General features: G+C 37.9%; 1 protein-coding gene and 1 non-coding gene across 2 annotated transcripts; one reads left to right on the top strand and one right to left on the bottom strand.

Annotated features, from left to right (window-relative positions):
• Positions 1–6,852: 6,852 nt before the first annotated feature.
• Positions 6,853–10,491, bottom strand: LOC126600575 (3-oxoacyl-[acyl-carrier-protein] synthase I, chloroplastic-like). Its single transcript, XM_050267163.1, has 8 exons — positions 9,969–10,491; positions 8,924–9,282; positions 8,393–8,824; positions 8,112–8,285; positions 7,886–7,999; positions 7,617–7,718; positions 7,442–7,508; positions 6,853–7,332 (listed from the first exon to the last, which is right to left on the bottom strand). Exons 1-8 carry the CDS (start codon positions 10,132–10,134, stop codon positions 7,265–7,267), a joined length of 1,482 nt encoding a protein of 493 aa, XP_050123120.1. The 5' UTR covers positions 10,135–10,491; the 3' UTR covers positions 6,853–7,264.
• Positions 10,492–14,531: 4,040 nt separating this feature from the next.
• Positions 14,532–14,605, top strand: TRNAV-AAC (transfer RNA valine (anticodon AAC)). Its single transcript has one exon. It is a non-coding gene; the product is annotated as a tRNA-Val (tRNA).
• Positions 14,606–20,108: the final 5,503 nt, after the last annotated feature.

Here is a 20,108-nt window from a genome sequence, read left to right as displayed (position 1 = left end):
GTTCGGAGGACGGTGTCTCTTCGATTTTGGAGCAAGCAATCTTGTTGGGAGTGTTTTCTCGAATGTGAGTAAAGGTTGGGCATGTTTGCTAGTCTACCTTGCCACGAAGCACAGAGGTTGACAAACAGGGACTTTCCAATTATCCAGCAGTGGTATTGTTCCTTTACCCTTGTGGGTAATAATATGGTAGCTAGAACTTCAAAATTTATGTGTCTAAACTTTGTTAGTGCTGTTTCTTTGCTATTCTTTTACCTTTCTTGGTCAGAGCGATGTAGTGGGAGCTGCAAGCTTCACGTGCTCAACTTTGGCAGAGAACTTTGGCAAAGTTATCTGTGGTACCCATGAGCTATTGTTGCGTGTGGGAAGTGGGTGATTGAACAGTAAGATTCATGTGCTTTCTACTTCACCAGAAGTCTTCGACAGAATGCCCATAATTTCTGCAAAGCTGAGTGTGCGTGTGACAGGTGCTGACAAGGCTAGAAAAGTAGGTGCCTCTTCGATTTCTAAGATCGGCCCTCGTGGTCTCTGAGCAGCCCAGCTTTTGAGAAAGCGAGCGCCTCTTCGATTGATTCGGAGAACGATGCCTCATCGATTTTTGAGAAAGCAATCATGCTGGGGGTCTGGCTCTCGAAGATTCGGGGAGCAGTGTCTCTTCGATTTTTGAGAAAGTAATCATGTTGGGAGTCTGGCTCTCGAGATTCGGAGGGCGGTGCCTCTTCGATTTTGGAGCAAGCAATCTTGTTGGGAGTGTTTTCTCGAATGTGAGTAAAGGTTGGGCATGTTTGCTAGTCTACCTTGCCATGAAGCACAGAGGTTGACACACAGGGACTTTCCAATTATCCAGCAATGGTACTGTTCCTTTACCCTCTCTTCGATTTTTAAGAAAGTAGTCATGTTGAGAGTCTGGCTCTCGAGATTCGGAGGACGGTGCCTCTTCGATTTTGGAGCAAGCAATCTTATTGGGAGTGTTTTCTCGAATGTGAGTAAAGGTTGGGCATGTTTGCTAGTCTACCTTGCCACGAAGCACAGAGGTTGACACACAAGGACTTTCCAATTATCCAGCAGTGGTACTTTCCTTTACCCTTGTGGGTAATAATATGGTAGCTAGACCTTCAAAATTTATGGGTCTAAACTTTGTTAGTGCTGTTTCTTTGCTATTCTTTTACCCTTCTTGGTCAGAGCGATGTAGTAGGAGTTGCAAGCTTCACGTGCTCAACTTTGGCAGAGAACTTTGGCAAAGTTATCTGTGGTACCCATGAGCTATTGTTGCGTGTGGGAAGTGGGTGATTGAACAGTAAGATTCATGTGTTTTCTACTTCCCCAGAAGTCTTCGACAGAATGCCCATAATTTTCGCAAAGCTGAGTGTGCGTGTGACAGGTGCTGACAAGGCTGGAAAAGTAGGTGCCTCTTCGATTTTTGAGATCGGCCCTCGTGGTCTCTGGGGAGCCCAGCTTTTGAGAAAGCGAGCGCCTCTTCGATTTCTGAGATCAGCCTTCGAGGTCTTTGAGCAGCCCAACTTTTGAGAAAGCAAACGCCTCTTCGATTTCTGAGATCAACCCTCGTGATCTCTAAGCAGCCCAGCTTTTGAGAAAGCAAACGCCTCTTCGATTTCTGAGCAGGCGCCTCTTCGATTTCTGAAGCTCCGTCGAGTGCAGATTTTTATAGGGGCTGGCATTAAGTTCCAAAGCACACTTGAATCTCCACCAGTAGAAGCTTCATTCTTGCACTTCTAAGATCTTGATTTGTCCGACCTCTTCTCTCTTCAACACCTTTGAAAATGTCTGGCCCCTCCGACCGTCGTTTTGACTTGAACCTTGTTGAAGAGGCAGCCCCGCCTTCTCCAGACAACATATGGCGCCCATCCTTCGTCTCCCCTACTGGTCCTCTTACCGTTGGGGATTCCGTGATGAAGAATGATATGACCGCTGCGGTGGTGGCCAGGAACCTTCTCACTCCCAAAGATAACAGACTACTTTCCAAACGGTCTGATGAGTTAGCTGTTAAGGATTCGCTGGCTCTCAGTGTTCAGTGTGCAGGTTCTGTGTCTAATATGGCCCAACGCCTATTTGCTCGAACCCGCCAAGTTGAATCATTGGCGGCTGAAGTGATGAGTCTCAAACAGGAGATTAGAGGGCTCAAGCATGAGAATAAACAGTTGCACCGGCTCGCACATGACTATGCTACAAACATGAAGAGGAAGCTTGACCAGATGAAGGAAACTGATGGTCAGGTTTTACTTTATCATCAGAGATTTGTGGGTTTGTTCCAAAGGCATTTATTGCCTTCGTCTTCTGGGGCTGTACCGCGTAATGAAGCTCCAAATGATCAACCTCTGATGCCTCCTCATTCTAGGGTTCTGTCCAGTACTGAGGCTCCAAATGATCCCCCTCCGGTGCCTTCTCTTTCTGGGGCTCTACCGACTGCTGAGACTTCTCCTAAGCAACATTTGTGAAGGCTCCCTCTTGTGTGTTTATTTTGACTCATGTATATGTACATATTTGTAGCTTATCGGGGATATCAATAAATAAGCTTTCCTTCATTTCAACGTATTGTGTTAGATACACCAAAGCCTTCTTCGCTAAGTTCTTTGAATTTTCTTTTGTTGAAGCTTGTATGTTGAAGCTTTCTGAGTGGAGCATGTAGGTTGGGGTAGTGTTCCCTTAATTTTTCGAGTGAGGAAAACTTCTCGGTTGGAGACTTGGAAAATCCAAGTCACTGAGTGGGATCGGCTATATGAATCTTAGAACGCCATTGTGCTCGATCATGTGTCATGTCCTTCGTTAGATCCAAGTACTCTAAGTCTTTTCTTAGAGTCTCTTCCAAAGTTTTCCTAGGTCTTCCTCTACCCCTTCGGCCCTGAACCTCTGTCCCATAGTCGCATCTTCTAATCGGAGCGTCAGTAGGCCTTCTTTGCACATGTCCAAACCACCGTAACCGATTTTCTCTCATCTTTCCTTCAATTTCGGCTACTCCTACTTTACCCCGGATATCCTCATTCCTAATCTTATCCTTTCTCGTGTGCCCACACATCCAACGAAGCATCCTCATCTCCGCTACACCCATTTTGTGTACGTGTTGATGTTTCACCGCCCAACATTCTGTGCCATACAGCATCGCCGGCCTTATTGCCGTCCTATAAAATTTTCCCTTGAGCTTCAGTGGCATACGGCGGTCACATAACACGCCGGATGCACTCTTCCACTTCATCCATCCAGCTTGTATTCTATGGTTGAGATCTCTATCTAATTCTCCGTTCTTTTGCAAGATAGATCCTAGGTAACGAAAACGGTCGCTCTTTGGTATTTCTTGATCTCCGATCTTCACCCCTAACTCGTTTTGGCCTCCATTTGCACTGAACTTGCACTCCATATATTCTGTCTTTGATCGGCTTAGGCGAAGACCTTTAGATTCCAACACTTCTCTCCAAAGGTTAAGCTTTGCATTTACCCCTTCCTGAGTTTCATCTATCAACACTATATCGTCTGCGAAAAGCATACACCAAGGAATATCATCTTGAATATGTCCTGTTAACTCATCCATTACCAACGCAAAAAGGTAAGGACTTAAGGATGAGCCTTGATGTAATCCTACAGTTATGGGAAAGCTTTCGGTTTGTCCTTCATGAGTTCTTACGGCAGTCTTTGCTCCTTCATACATATCCTTTATAGCTTGGATATATGCTACTCGTACTCCTTTCTTCTCTAAAATCCTCCAAAGAATGTCTCTTGGGACCCTATCATACGCTTTTTCCAAATCTATAAAGACCATGTGTAAATCCTTTTTCCCATCTCTATATCTTTCCATCAATCTTCGTAAGAGATAGATTGCCTCCATGGTTGAGCGCCCTGGCATGAACCCGAATTGGTTGTCCGAAACCCGTGTCTCTTGCCTCAATCTATGCTCAATGACTCTCTCCCAGAGCTTCATTGTATGACTCATTAGCTTAATACCCCTATAGTTCACGTATTGGGTGCTAATACGATCCACACATTGAGCTTCAGAAGCAACTTCATCACCTGATTAGAATTTTTATTTAGAGTGAATGATTAACAACAGGTCTTAGTCTCTAGCAAGTTGCAGCAGCTAGTGGTTGGAATGACAAAAACTTAAAAGACCCAATTAATTGCAGTATCTTGGAAGGTATCTATCTCTTTCTGTTTCTAATATGAACTTTCTTTATCTGCTTAATTATAATTAAACATTAGTTAGAGAGTGACATTCCATCTGCATAGAAAAGGCAGCAGCACATGATTAATCAATTGATTAATGATGGCTATGCAAGGGAGCTGGGGGTTTTGTAGAAATGAATGTGAATGAATATATATATATATATCTTTGCTAAAATAAAGGGGAGATTCTAGGATTACATTATTCATAAAATCCTTCTACACTGACTCTGCCTTTGATTCTGGGATCAACGATAATTCTGCTTGATCTCTTCTCTCTCTTAGATCCGCCGGTTGTGTCTCTTTCTCTCAAACTCGGATCTGTGAGAGGCGGTTTCGTGAAATGAAGTGGTGATTTTTGTCTCTTTTATCACGTTCATGTTAGAATATGAGCATAGTGTAGGAGAATTTGGGCCAGATATTTGAGTTCAAATTGGTCTAGAAAAGTTTTATTGGAAGAGGTTTGGATGTTTTAGTTTATATATGATTGAAATAGGGAATTTATCCTAAATTACTCACTTATATTAAAACTGGGAGACAATGTTGGTTTCCTACAAGGGTTATAATTAGATATTCATATAGATTGTTTGTCTGTATAAATAGTGGTCGCTGCTCTTACTGAAGAACACGCATATTATTGGACTTAAGCCTATTGTAAGTTGAGTATATTATTTCTGCAAGAAAGGGCGAAGCTTACTATTGAAATCGGCTATGACTTCGTCAACTTCGTTTGTTAAAGGTTTGATTTATTTGTAAATTTCAAGCTTGTGTTTGTATGAAAATGCAAAACCTAGAAGAGGGTATATAATTGGTTGCTGTAGTCTTGAGGTTCCAATCCACATTAACTAATTTAGAAAGAAAAAAAAGGCAGTAGATGTTGGAAAATATTAGTATTTTGGTTTATTTGAATGTTTGGTTTTATGGGCTTAGCCCGTTAGAATTAGGTTTTGTTAGAGATTAGGGTTAGTTTATTATAAATAGGGTGCTTTGTTATTCATTAGAGAATAAGTTAGCCACAATGTAGTCTCTTAGGGTTTTGTAGCCGTTTCGGCATTCTCAGTTTGTTTAAGAATATTCTTATTATTTGTTAGTCTTGTTTGTTGTGCACTCTGATATTCTTATTATTTGTTAGTCTTGTTCGTTGCGCACTCTGATATTCAACTGTAGACCGTTTCAATGACCCTTTATGTATTAGGACTGCAACTGAAAAACTCCTTTAAATTTTGAGGATATCCTTCTGATATTATAGTTGAGTTTATTCAACTAACACTATCGTTTCCATTCAGCCAAAATAAAACCTAATTTTGTAATGATTTAAAATAAGATGAATCTAATTAAAAACCTTGTTTGGTGTATTTAATCAAACAAGGTATGGGAAATATATGCCTTCTTGAGATGGCTTTCTCAGTCATTAGGCCCCTCTATATGGACCTGCTTACACTCACTAATCACTATGCATTTTGGCCCATTTGGTAAACGTGCTGCAAGATCTTCTAGGTTTTGCGTTAGCAGAGGATGTTGAATAATTGCCAAAACCCTAGTTCTTCTCAGCAGCCAAAGCCGAAAGCTTAGGTCAGCCAAATCACGATCAGTTTGTTTGTGATTGATGGATCCCCCTCTCTTATTCCCTTGCATGTCACGTCAGAGCATCATACTGAAATTAGGGCATGACACATGGCATTACTTACAGTACGGTAATGATCTGATTAGTCTGATATGAATATGATAGTTGGACGTCAGATTTAATTTCCTTTTAGGATACAGTGATGACGTCGTATCCTGCTCCCACGGACATTCCATTCCAAAGTCCCTTCAGCATTACACCACTTCTAAGGCGATGATCAAATTTCATTTTTGTGTGGTATAATGCATATATGCGTGTCCTATGCTGGGGTATACAACAACACAACAACTGAGGTGATAAAATTGACAACCCTGAATCTTCGACAGCTAGCTATTACCCTAGCTTGATACACATTGTTAGATGATTTCTCTAATATATACCTTAAACTTTTGAGGCAATGATTTTCTAACATGGTATCAGAGCCCCCCCCACATATTTTCAACTACTTACCTTAGGGTGCTACACTTGTTCCACTGTGCTACTATGCACGTGTCTGATTGTCTCTCCATCTACATCATGGTGGCTGCATAAGAGGAAGAGTGCTTATTTAATACATTGTTGACACATTTCCTTATAGGGTTAAGCTTTTGGGCAGTTCTCTAATATATTATCTATGTTCTTTTTTTAAGATAAATGGAGCTCCTCATCAGCCTGCGGCTCAGTGCTCCCTTTCCTCAACAGCAGCCTGCTCAAGTTTCTGCTGCTACTACGACTCCGGTAGGCGGTGGCTGGGGCAAATAAGAAGATGGTTACTCCATCTGATCCCACAACAATTCCAGTTATTTAATCCTCATTGTTTGAGTTAATCCTAAATCTGCTACATACTTTGATGAATGATGACTATACTTATTCTTGATTTCTTAAGGAAAATTGTCCAGAAAACAATTTCTTGAGGAAAAGCTACAATATCTTCGTTTGGTTAGTTGCCTAATTGTTTCTCATATCAAATTATATGACTAATGGTCATATTTAATTTCTGGAGCTTAGCAGAATGTTAGTTCCTAATACATATTAGTTTTCTTCAAATTGGATAAACAATGGCAATTAACTTGGACAAAGAATAAGGTGAAGGAAATTTTATTCAAGTCCTTTATTGGGCCAATTATGTTTTGAACTCCTCCATACAAAATTCACTTAAATTACAAACAGAAAAATCAGCAAACAAGACACCGTGGGGCAAGAACAGCAAAAATAAAAAGTTGATTTCATGTTTTATTCAAGGGAAAAAAATGTAGAAACCCTAAATCCGTTTCATGCCCGTGAGGACTCTTGACAATGCACTTCATTCTCACACTAAATCCGATCATTTGCACACGGAAAAGGGCTACATGAGCTTGAGGACTCCTCACAGTGCACTTGATGCTCGTACTCATCTTGTATGCTTCAGAGAAATGGAAACATCACCGAATCAATGGTTCTAAGTAGCGAAATATTAGTGTAAGATATTTCTTTTCTTCATGGCTTGAATGTTATTTAGGGACTGAAGGGGGCAAAGACAACCACGGAGTTGTGTCCGCCAAAGCCGAATGAATTTGAAATAGCTGCAAGTGGGAGATCTTTGATTAGCCAAAGGAAACTACGTATCTTGTAATACAAGGAACTCAGATACTATATTTTGGCATATTTATGAGAGTGTGTAAAAGCACTTACCAACGTTAACCTCATGTTGCTTCTTCACATTCGGGACAGTGTCAATTGTAACAGCAGGCTCCAAGTCCTACGAACCACAAGTATTAGTAAGTATTGAATTAAAACAGCATAATTTGATACGAAAAAAGTGAAGCAAAAGCAGGGGAAAGTGAATGTAGTGGGGAAAAAGCAATACATCTTGATTAATTGTAGGATGGAGCCAGCCAGTGTTGATTGCTTTAATGGTTGCAATGGCTTCCAATCCCCCAGCAGCTCCAAGACCATGTCCGATCATTGACTGAAACACAAAAAAAGAAAAAGATAATTAGAATGACCTGTTTTCGTGTGATAAGTTTAGTATAAAAATAATCCATCTTGCCGGATTTTAGTGGGAAATAGTATGCATACTGAGTTACTAAATCATTTCTTTGAGAGTAAATATGTAAATGGGATTCAGGTTCTTGCCTTGGTCCCGTTGATCTTCATCTCGGATGTGTCCTTAAAGACCTTTTGGATTGCATTAAACTCAGCCAAATCCCCTGCTAGTGTAGATGTTGCATGAGCATTCACATAGTTCACCTGTGAATCATAGTTTGTCCACACAAAAAAAATCAGAATCTCGAATGGCCATAGATACATTAATTGGCGAATAAAAGTTTCCTTAGTTTTGGAAAACAATAAATGCTCTTACCTCTTCAGGGGAAACTCCAGCATCTTCTAAACTCTTGGTTATGCAAGACGATACACCAAGACCATCTGACCTAGGATCAGTCATGTGATGAGCATCGCATGTCACAGCACCTCCTAAGTACTCTGCAATTATCGGTGCTCCTCTTTTCAATGCACTTTCCAAGCTCTCCATAACCTTTGCACAACGAAACAAAAAATATTCAGTAAGATCCAGGATCCATACACAATGTAATCATATGTAAAGTCACACTACAGAAGAATGATATATGATTTTTTAATTACCAGTACACCAGCACCTTCTCCCATAACGAAACCATCACGATTTTTGTCCCATGGTCTGGAAGCTCTGTGGGGTTCATCGTTTCTCTGAGACAAAGCCCGGCAAGCAATAAACCCACCAACACCAGTAGGCATGACTGCAGCCTCAGTTCCACCAACTACCATAATATCTGCTTCACCTCTTCTAATGTGATTCGCAGCTGCGTAAAAGCAGTAATTTGCGGTGGCACAAGCAGTGGAGATGGAGTAGTTGGGTCCCATTAAGCCAGTGTCAATTGCTAACAAAGCCGACCCCATGTTGGTAATGGAGTAAGGAATGAAAAATGGACTAATCTTTTTGTATCCCTTTTGAATAAGAGATTCAACTCCAGCGCTGAAAGCTGTTAAGCCTCCCATGCCAGTCCCCACAATCACTCCGATCCTTGTTCTATCCATCTATTAAAACAAAAAATCAATGTATCAGACAAGTGTTCAACGCTATAATGGGCAAGAAAACCTGAAATGCATTTTTCAGATAGTAAGAATGTGACTGACAGTTTGGAGAACTTCAGGTCCAAGGTTGGCATCTTCAAGGGCCTTTTTGCCAGCAACAATACCGTATCTCCAGCAATCATCTAGACGGCGATCATTCTTCCCATCAATGTAGCCTTTAGAGGAGAAATCACGTATCTGTCCAGCGAACCGAACTGAGAAGGTTGAAGCGTCAAACCTATCTATTAGAGTGATCCCACTCTCTCCCTCCAGGAGTTTGTTGTAGAATGTATCAATGTCACTTCCAAAAACTGAGACTAGACCCATTCCTGTTATTACAGTTCGTTTCTTGGAATCTGTTTCTCTTTTGGGAGCAGAAACAGTTGAAGATGCCATGGCCTTGATTATCCTGCATTTTGGTGCTGAGAATGGAGAACAAGATTAGAACTGGACACCCAATTGAGAAAAATCACTTCTCTGATCCTTAACCAAAGTACCAAACCAATACAAATGCCCCACAATGCGAAGAGGACATTCGAATTAATTAGATGAGTTGATAAGGTAAGTTCTTTTGCAACATATCTTGCGTGTTAGGTTGTCAGATTGGAGTACAGTCCTCAAACTTGAACAAATATAATCTTAATAAATAGTTCAGAACTTCAGATTGACCAGACTAAATTTCTCAAGATAAAACTTAATAGTAGTAGCAAAGGCACAAAACAGAAGAATTACAAGAAGGATGGACCAATTTAGCATATTTATAAAGTAACAAGCTTTTCAATATTGTAAATTGAGAACCAATTTAGGAACAAACTAAACTAATATCTAACCATGCTTGCATCTCAAGGCTCACTACAGCTAGGAAAGTTGTCATAGACACATAGAGTCAGCTACTAGACTCATTTCTGCATTTGGAAGGAATATCCTTAGCCCTTCCCTGAAACTAGTCGTTCCTACTTACCCATTAATTGATTTTATAGTGGAACCTCACTTCCATTAATATCATTTTTAATCTCTATCACTTATAGTAACTATAATGCCATTGCATCATAAAAACAGAAGGTAAAAAAAAAGGAAAATTGACAATAACAGAAGAGAGTTTATTTACCTGAGGTAAAACCCAAGCCATTTGACTTGTTACCATTCACAGGCATATGCATGGTCTCCACTTGCCTAAGCCCATCAAACTGTGCCATGGAAGCTCCATTAATGCTCCCAGCTTCTCTTGATCTAAACAGCAAACCAGAAGAACAAGGACCAGCAATTCCAGCCATGATTTCTTCTCTCTCCCTCTCTCTCCTCTTCCTCTTCCTCTCTCTCTCTCTCTCTAACTATTTTTCCAAAACAAGAAGAGGGTTTAATAGATAAAAGGAAACTCAGAAGGAGAGAGAGATATTTGGAGGAGGTAACAAAGAGAGGGTTTTGTTTTGTTTTGGCTTTAAATAATTTGGTTGGAAAATCCGCCACCTATCTAATTTGTTTAGAGAACAAAGTTTGAGGGCGATGATAGCAAAAGAGTCCTTCGATTGCTTTTGGTTTTGGTTTCATTTTTTTTTTCTCTGCAGCCGCTTAACCACCACAAACAACCACTTGGGGTTCAACTTATTCAATGCAAATACCTAAAAAAATGAAGAATTCAAATATTCTACAAGAAGAATTCACGTATTCAATGAAGGAAGGACATTATTATTCTTGTGGTTCAGGGTGCCTTGCCCTTCAATGCTTACCTGTTCCTGCGGTTGTTTATTACAATGTTGCCTGCCTACCTAATTGCTATGCACATCGTCTATTTGTAAATTGTTTCCACAGTATCTTCCTCCAAATAACATTACTTTCTCCTACGCCTAGTATTCGTGTCGCATTTTTCGTGTTCATGTTGTTTTCATGATATATATGATATTTTAACAGGTCATATCGTATAATACCCGTTAAAATGAACGGGTAACATGATCCGATCAAAATCAACCCGTAATATTAACAGGTAATATGGCCAAACCCGTTAAAGAAGATATATTTTAATCAATAAATAATTAAATAAAAATATAATACTAAAAATGTAAATGAGATCAAAGAATTCAACGGTAAGGGTTTAATCTTACATAAGTGAGATTAAATCCTATGGCTATTGTTGTAGTAAGGTTTTTGAATAGTTTTTTTTTTATAATGTAGAAGTGCGAAAAAATATATACAATTAATTATTCAACCCATCTACCTTTTGTAATGAAAAAATAATTGAGGTTTTACCCTAATAAAATCAATTGAGGAATTGGAGGAGTAGTCAACTCTCTATAAGCACATGAAATGTCTTCTTATTTTTTGCCAATGCACTATTATTAAGAAGTTGAACTACTTTTCATTTACCATAAGAGCAGTGTGAATTTCACTTTATTTTGAATAAAAGCTCAATACTTATCATACTACTTGGAATGATTTCTATAATTCCTTGCATACTCATGTTTATTATTTTTGGTATTTAGACAAATCAAAGGAGAATAAACATAATTAAACAGGAATGTACTTGTGATGAATCAATATTTTTATATATATTTTACCCTAATCTTAGTATTAATTTACTGATTATTTTGTGTGAATTTTGATACTTTGAGTTATATTTCTAATGTAGGACATTCGATTTACTCTTGAGCATAAAGTAATCAAATGGACTAATTTTGGAGCGATTCCGATTGGAGGATGTTCGTGAGTCTATCAAGATGATTGTGTCAAAGTTTTAGATTTTTCTACCAAGCTGTTTGATCGTGGCAAAGAAAAGAAGTGTCAGCGCGCAACTTTCCTAAGTTGATGTTTTTGGATGTTTTGGATATTTTGGAATCAAGATGGCATATTTTGAGGAAGATTCCTTCTGAGGATTCATATGGACGTCTTCAGCTTTCAAGTGACCTTTTGGGACCAAATCGGAGTTGATTTGGTCGGTCAAAAGTCTGATTTTTTTAGAAGTCCAAATTTCAATTCAAATAGGAAACCTTATTTGCTAGTTTATTATTTTATTATGTTTCCTAGTTTTATTGTAAGACCTTTTAGGGTTTTATTTTGTAGTGTATAAATAAGGATATTTAGCCATTAGGGTTAAGAGGGAGATACACTACTTTAGAGAATTTTAGACTTTTTACCTACAAAGTGTTTTCTTTACATGTTCTTAATAATATTTTATTTTATGATTGTTCGTAACTAGTTTCTTTTGCTAGGTCGAGGCCACGAGCCTTAGCAAAAATATGTAGTTTCTTTTCATTTTGCTTATGATATTATGTATGCATATTTTGAATTATTAATCACCGGTGTAAATTATCTAAATATCTTAGTGTTTGCAACCATTAGAATATTTAGAAAAGTAATTTGATGCAATTTTGGTCAGAAGGTTCCCTGAAATTGGCGCTAGCTTCTTGTGGTTAATAATTGTAATTTCACTAAGATGAACACCGCGTCTTAAGGGTTGCATGGTTTTTCAAAGGATTTTCACAAAACTTAGTGAGTCTTTCATGTTCATATTTAAACCGAAAGTCCGGACGGGTTGCATGTTAAATATATGTTCTATGTTGGAGGTTCCACGTAGGACATACTTTAGGAAAACCTAACCTTCGAAATATGCATGGGTAATTCATAAGTAATTGGAAGAATTATGTTAGGTGATGTCAAAACCCTAGTGTCTCCTTAAATTGATTTTCATTAAATTGATTTTCTAGTTGCATGTTAAATATATGTTCTATGTTGGAGGTTCCACGTAGGACATACTTTAGGAAAACCTAACCTTCGAAATATGCATGGGTAATTCATAAGTAATTGGCAGAACTATGTTAGGTGATGGCAAAACCCTAGTGTCTCCTTAAATTGATTTTCATTAAATTGATTTTCTAGTTGATTTATTAATTGTTTTTATTAAGTTTTTAATACTTTAAGTCACAAAATTACCATTTTCCAAACTTTGTTTTAAATAGTTAATTAAGAATTAGTTTAAATACAAATTATTCATTCAATCCCTAGGGAAACGACCTTGCTTGTGCCATTTATACTACAACTACCTTGTTCTCTTGCAAATATTTTTAAGTGTTTTTATCTCTACTTTTGTAGGTGGTAAAAATCCAATCAACAAGCTTTACAACATTTGTGAAGAGGTCAACTCCGAAATTGCCACCATAATCCCACAAACCATAGATTTAAATTTAATCGTCATTGTCGTTTACGTTTACACTCTATTATTCTCACCAAATCTCATTTTTCAGATTTACTTTTTTGAAAACATGATCTTTTAGCGAATGCAGATAGATGAACAGTTCGGCCCATTGATATCATGTTCAGATTTTTAGGGTTAGTGAAAATATTGCTCTAAGTTTATAAAGTCTCTAGGAACTATATAACATTTATTCATATTTCAATTAACTGTGAACATTAGAACATGACATCAATGATCCAAACCATTCATTTTTATGCATTCGCTAACACATCATATTTTCAAAAAGAAAATATGAAAAACGAAATCCGGTGAGAAGAGTAAAGTGTAAATGACACTCTACTGTTAAATGTAAATCTAGGGTTTAGGGATTACGGTGTCAAATTTTGGAGTTAACCCCTTCACGAAAGGTGTAAAGGTTGTCATTATGAGTGATTGTATATATTTCATTTTATATTTTTTCACACTTCTACATTAATGTTATGAATTTTTATTAATTTTTCACTCAAACAATGAACACTATTCATGAGGAATTGGAAGGTTTTAAAATCCGAAACGACGATGCCTCCATAGTCTAAATGTAGAGGATGCAACCATGAACGCTTGTATATTATTTTCACACTTTTACATGAATAATTATGAATTTTTATTTATTTTGAACTCCTCTAAGAACATTGTTCACAAGGGTTTGTAGTTTTAAAAATTTGGACAATGTACCAATCGTCAAAGCGTAAAGAATGCAATCACGAGCATTTGCATATTTTTTCACACTTGTAAATTAATTTTATGAATTTTTTAATGTGCTTTGGAATTTTTTAATCTCACTTATGTGAGAGTAAATACTATGGCCATAATATTACGTTTTTTAGTGATTTAAAATTATCAAACTAACTTTTTTCTTATTTGGATGAAACGGTTTATCTGTAGGTAAACTTGATTAACGGGTTCTTAGCGTGTGTCCCGATAACAACCTGATTAGTTAATATGTTGACCCAACATTCTTTATTTTCGTATCGTTTTAAGTTGGATTAATAAATCATGTAAGAAATTGTTATATCTACTTTCTCTGTACGTTTATTTGGGAAGAAGGGGGAAATGATACTTAAAATGTTTATGCATAAGATAAACATATTTTGTGCCCAAGGCACATGCCAAAAAAAGCCCCGATCGACAAGAATACTATTTAGGCACACGCAAGCTTGGCTTCGCATTACATGCAAGAGGCGTGGCCTCGGTAACTTCGCTCAGTGGATGAGACACCGCATTCGCTTACGGGCCACTTAAGTTCTAAGCAAGAGGAATAAGTCCAGCATGATTTCCAGTGCGATGCATTAACGTTGGTTGCATTAATTTTCCATAAGTACTTCAAGCGCTTTTGGGTGAAATCCTAACTGCCCAAGTCGCCAACTGTCTTAGGCCCAGCCCAGGGACAGGCCTCTCTACTGCTGTTTTATATTATATGCGACTATTTGGCCACGGGTTAATAACGGTTTCGTGGTGTAGTTGGTTATCACGTCAGTCTAACACACTGAAGGTCTCCGGTTCGAACCCGGGCGAAGCCACATATTATCTTGCGTTAATCCTTTTTTGCTTCCTGTCTCGTGTATTGACTCGACTTCACTGAGCTGGGCCCGGTCCAATGCAGATCCAATTCAAAATTCCACCTATGTAGATTTAAGGGCTAGAATGTAGTCGGCGGTTGGTTATGCTAATATTTAAATACTTTTGTTTTCAACTGCCGACTTGCTTAGTGTACAATCTTGCAATATCAACACATCGACATAAAAGTAAGGACACGTCACTAGATACAATCTTATTGGTGGGTTATAATGTAGGTTTGCATGTTTATAGGTTATGACTAAGGTTTTAAAACGTAAGGGCCATCTCCAAACTCATAATTTTGAACCTAACCCTCATATTAAGGCTTTAAAGCCAGTTGCAGAGAATGAATTCATTGTTATGTGATGTCACCGACTCAATAATGTATTGCTCCATTTAAGTTTATACTCACTTGACAATGCCTTTTTGGATTGAGACGTTATTGTAGCAACAAACTCATTCTATTAAAGTTGCTCTCATAATTATGACCAACTCTTGTGAGTAGAGTAATATTTTTTTCACCTTATAATGCTTGAACCAAAATTTTCCTTTGATTTTTTCTTATTGGCTTTTCTGCACGCTCGTTCGTGCTCACAAAATGCCTTTTTTAATCACGCGAGCTAAGCGTGACTTACAGATGTCCTCATAGCGGTTGTTCACCAATGGTCGCCGCGTAACGCAAGACAAGAACAAGGTCATTTAAGACCCATTTACTTGGCAAGAAGATACCAGAGTCAACCGCCAGTTGACTCACGACATTGGAGCGATCTTACGCATGAAGTGCCCTATAAAAGCCTCTACACAGAAGAAGCTCGCCCTCAAGGTGAAGGGCGCAAGGTGACAAAGATCTCAATAGGTGTGGTTCTTTTAATTTATTATTTTTATTAATTTTACTTTGTTATTTATTTATTTTTAACTAGTACTTGTTTGTTTTTTGTTTTTTGTTTTTTGTTTTTTGGTCTATTTGAGGTCAACTTTGAGATCGATATGGAAGAGCCGGGTATGTCTGAATACATAACGGGGGTGTGGACTAATCAGTTTAAGGAGTGAAAATGTGAGCTGGATAAGTACCACAAGACTTGTGCATCTCCAATTGAAGCTCTGATTGACCCACCCCCAAAGTTTGTAGAAATGATGAACAGGCGACACTGACTCAATGGTCATTCCCAGAGTTAGGAATTTATGGTAAGTTTTTTCAAGTTTCATTTTAATTTTTTTTTTAATTTTTTATTGGGATTTTTAATATAAGCACCTCAGTTTTGAATTTTTTAGATCAAACATCCATGTTTTTTAGTGATTTGATTAAACTTTTTTTTGTCATAATTTTGGTGCTATATGCACATTATATTGTAACAAATTTCCTATAATCTAGCCTTTTGATTACACTCTCCTCCGTTAGAGATAATTGTAAAAAAAAAAAGTTGGTTAGATTCAATTTATTTTCACAATAATGCAATAATTTAGCAATATTTATCTATGATTTAAGATATTTTCTTTCCAAAATAGTTTAAAATATTTTTAAATCCACAAAAATCAAATGTACCAAAATAATTTTTTCTTTTAGTACATTAAGAGAAAATAGGATTGAGAATAATATAAACATACCAATACAAAATGTGTACAAAATAAAAATAATGTACCAATATTAACAATATGTATAAAATAAAACGTACCAAAATTGCAAATAAACGTACCAATTAATGATTTTTGTAAATTCAAACGTATCCGCAAATAATATATACATAATGTATTGTACATAATAATAATTCATCAACAACTATACTTAAAAAAACAGCAAAAAAAAATATAATTTCACAAACAAATTGAAAAAATTACATGAGCTTTTATGTTGATCACCAACTATTTGAAAAAGAAAAAACCATTTGGAAAAAGAAATAATATCAAATGTTTGCATAACAAAAAAAAACATATTTGGAAGAAGAGAAAATATAGTTTAATTACTAATATCTCCACTAAATAAAGAAAAATGCATCATGCAGATAAAAGGATAAATTCAAAAATTATTTTAATTTTAAAAAATAGAGGTGACTATTGATCAAAGCACTTTAATTAAAGGGTAAAAGATTGTTTACTACCCTATGTTTCGTGGTTTTCAACATTTAGTACATCAAGTTTTTTTCATCTCAGATTCATACATAAAGTGTAAATTTTAGGACGGTCTCATACATCCGTTAGTCAAACTGTTAAATCTGCCGTTAATTGTGACGTGGCGCCCATGTGGACAATGACTGCGCGCCAGGTGTCATCCATGTTTTTTTTTCTTTCTTTCTTCTTCCTTCTTCTTCTTCTTTCTCTGACTGCAACTTTTTTTTCTTTCTCCTTCTCCTTCTTCCTTCCTCCTTCCTCTGAATCTGGGGAAGTTTGTTTTTTCTTCTTCTTCTTCCTCCTCCTTCCTTCTTCTTCTTCTTCTTCTTCTTCTTCTTCCTCTCGAATCTGCCCAGATTCGGTTTTATTTTTTTTTCTTTTTTTTTCTTTTTTTCTTTTTTTTTCTTCTTTTTTCTTCTTCCTTATTCTTCTTCTTCTTCCTCCGACTGCAACTCTTTTTTTTTCTTCCTCATTCTTCCTTCTTCTTCTTCTTCTTCCTCCGAATCTGGGGAAGATGAAGGTTTTATTTATTTATTTATTTATTTTTGTTTATACCATATTTAGGGCCTCATATTTAGACCTCGTATAAATACTCGAGGGACTTAAATGTAATTATGTGATAAAGGAAGGGGCAAATATGTAATAAGTGAGGAGTCCTTATTCTATAAAAGACCCCTCACCCTCACAATTACGGGAGGTCAATTCCTAGGCCCTCTCACCCTCTCTCAACGCTCTCACTCTCAGAGCTCTCTCTCCCTCAAATAAATACAATCAGTGTAGACGTAGCCCAAACCTTGGGATGAACCACGATACATCTTGTGTTATTTACATTACATGCATATTCACGATCGGATTTACGTTGTTCCAAGACCTCTGGTTTTGTGCATCAACATTTGGTGCCGTATGTGGGAAACGACACAAAAAACTATGTCGGTTCTCTCTTAATTTTTCATACCTCCACCGTGAATCTGCAAAATCTGGAAAAACTAAACAACACTACATCACAGGGCCTAAAAGAGGGAGGTCTCTCAGCATTCGTCAAGATCGAGGGTTTTGAAATTTGAAGCTTCAAAACCATGGAGGACGCTTCAAATTCGAACCCAGTCTTTGGAATTCGAACCCAATCCCAGGCCGAGGACCGACTCTTCTTCTTCTCTCTCTAGCTTATCAGACTCTTATTTGCAAGGCAAAACGCAGCGACTTCAAGGATACTCATGCTGATGATCTTCTTACACCTGTGACCCAATGGAACCACATCTTCTTTGTCATATGCATCGCCGGCTTTTTCCTTGACCCCCTTTATTTCTTCTTGCCCACCACGTCCAACGACCAAGCCGCTTGCAGGCAGATCGACATGGGCCTTGGCATCTTGGTCACTTTCCTCCGTACAGTCGCTGACTCCTTCACTAGGGACCCCAAGCCTCTGGTTTCACCGCCGATTCCACCATGCGAGCGCAAGTGGGTCGGATTCAAATCTTTGGGGGGTGTATTGACAACTGGGTCGGATTCAACTCTCTTGATCTTCAGTCTGATGGCCGGTGCCGCCTCAGTGTTTTTTCTGCTCGACATCAAAGGACAAGTTTTAATTTGATGCGACTACCATGGTGATGTCTCTGTTGTTCAAGCCAAACGCTTCTTCACCAAGTTCATCGAAAAAGAAGGCGATCCGTAATCCCAAGATCCAGTGGTGTACGACAATGGTGTCAGCTACATGTTCATACAACAGAACAATATCTACTTGATGATGGCGTCAAAGCAGAACTGCAATGTTGCTAGCTTGCTGCTGTTTCTGCACCGCTTAATCGATATTCTAGTGGTTCATGGAGATGGAGAAAAGCCGAAGAAGAAGCAAAAACAGAAAGTGGTTAATTGAAAAATTAAAGAAAGCAAAAGGAGAAAGCTGTGCTAGCGGTTTCATGGATGGGAGAAAGAAAAAGGGTAATGCCATGTGAAATTATTTTCTGAGAAAGAAAAAAGAGAATGACAAAAGCAAAAGAGGGAGGTGCAAGATGTCACCCCTATTCGTCGGTTCAAGCGAGGCAAGTTTCAAAGTTGCAGAGAAAACACAAAAGCAAAAGAAATGTGCTGGGGAAAAGAGAAAAGCAAAAGCAAGGAATAAGCACCTTACCAGAATGATGTGATTTACTTTCCTTATTTTTGAATGATGTAATTTATTTTTCGTATCTTTCGGAGATATCTGTATAAACCCCATCAGAGGGTAAAAAAAAACAAAAAAAAACGGTAAAGCCCAAAATAAATAGGGCTGGAATGTTGTATAGAGGGCGAATGCCCATGAGCCCAAAATAGCTCTAACCAGGCGATCAAAAGTACGCTCAGTACTCCACAATTATTCGACAACCTGCCGCTATTACCACCAACCAGGTGATCAAAAGTACGCCCAATACTCCACAATTATTCGGCAACCTGCAGTTATTACCACCAACCAGGTGATCAAAAATACGCCCAGTACTCCACAAATATTCGGCAACCTGCCAGTATTACCACTAACTAGGTGATCAAAAGTATGCCCAGTACTTTATATTATACATGAGTATTACTCATGTCAATCATACATAAACATTCATGAGCATCACTCATATCAATCATAAATAAACATTCATGAGCATCACTCGTGTCAACATTCATGAGTATCACTCATGTCAACATTCATGAGCATCACTCATGTCAACATTCATGAGCATCACTCATTTCAACATCCATGAGCATTACTCATGTCAATCAAACATTCATGAGCATCACTAATGTCAATCAAACATTCATGAGCATCACTCATGTCAATCAGCTTCAAAAGCTTCGTTTACAAAAGCTCTAGCTTCAAAAGCTTCATTTACAGAGCTACAACTTCAAAAGCTTCATTTACAAAAGCTCTAGCTTCAAAAGCTTCATTTACAGAGCTCGATCTTCAAAACTTCACTTATAAAATTTCACTTACAAAGCTTTACTTACAAAGCTTCAGTGCAGGGTATACAAATACCGCCTCCGAACAAGCGCCATTTTGGCCCATACATAGATTCAATTTGAAGTCTTCAGCCAACAGACTTTATTGACCGAAGACTTAGGGGACTACATTATGTACCATATATTCGGCCCCAACTGGGCCTCATGAAAAATACTTGGGGGACTTAGCCCATTACTTATGTATTGAAGAGCGAGTCCTTATTCTATAAAAAGGACTCCCTCACTTTCATTAGAGAGCACCCATTATTTATGTATTGAGGAGCGAGCCTTTATTTTATAAAAGGGACTCCCTCACCACCATTAGAGAGCATCGCCGCCTACTGAGCAACCGCCTCGCCGCGAGCATCAACTCTAGCCCATCATTTATGTATTGAGGAACGA

Source organism: Malus sylvestris, chromosome 14 (genome assembly GCF_916048215.2).
Source record: "Malus sylvestris chromosome 14, drMalSylv7.2, whole genome shotgun sequence".
NCBI classification, from domain to species: domain Eukaryota; kingdom Viridiplantae; phylum Streptophyta; class Magnoliopsida; order Rosales; family Rosaceae; genus Malus; species Malus sylvestris.
The sequence above is the reverse complement of the archived record's forward strand: the minus strand, read 5'-3'. Positions and strand labels throughout refer to the sequence as shown.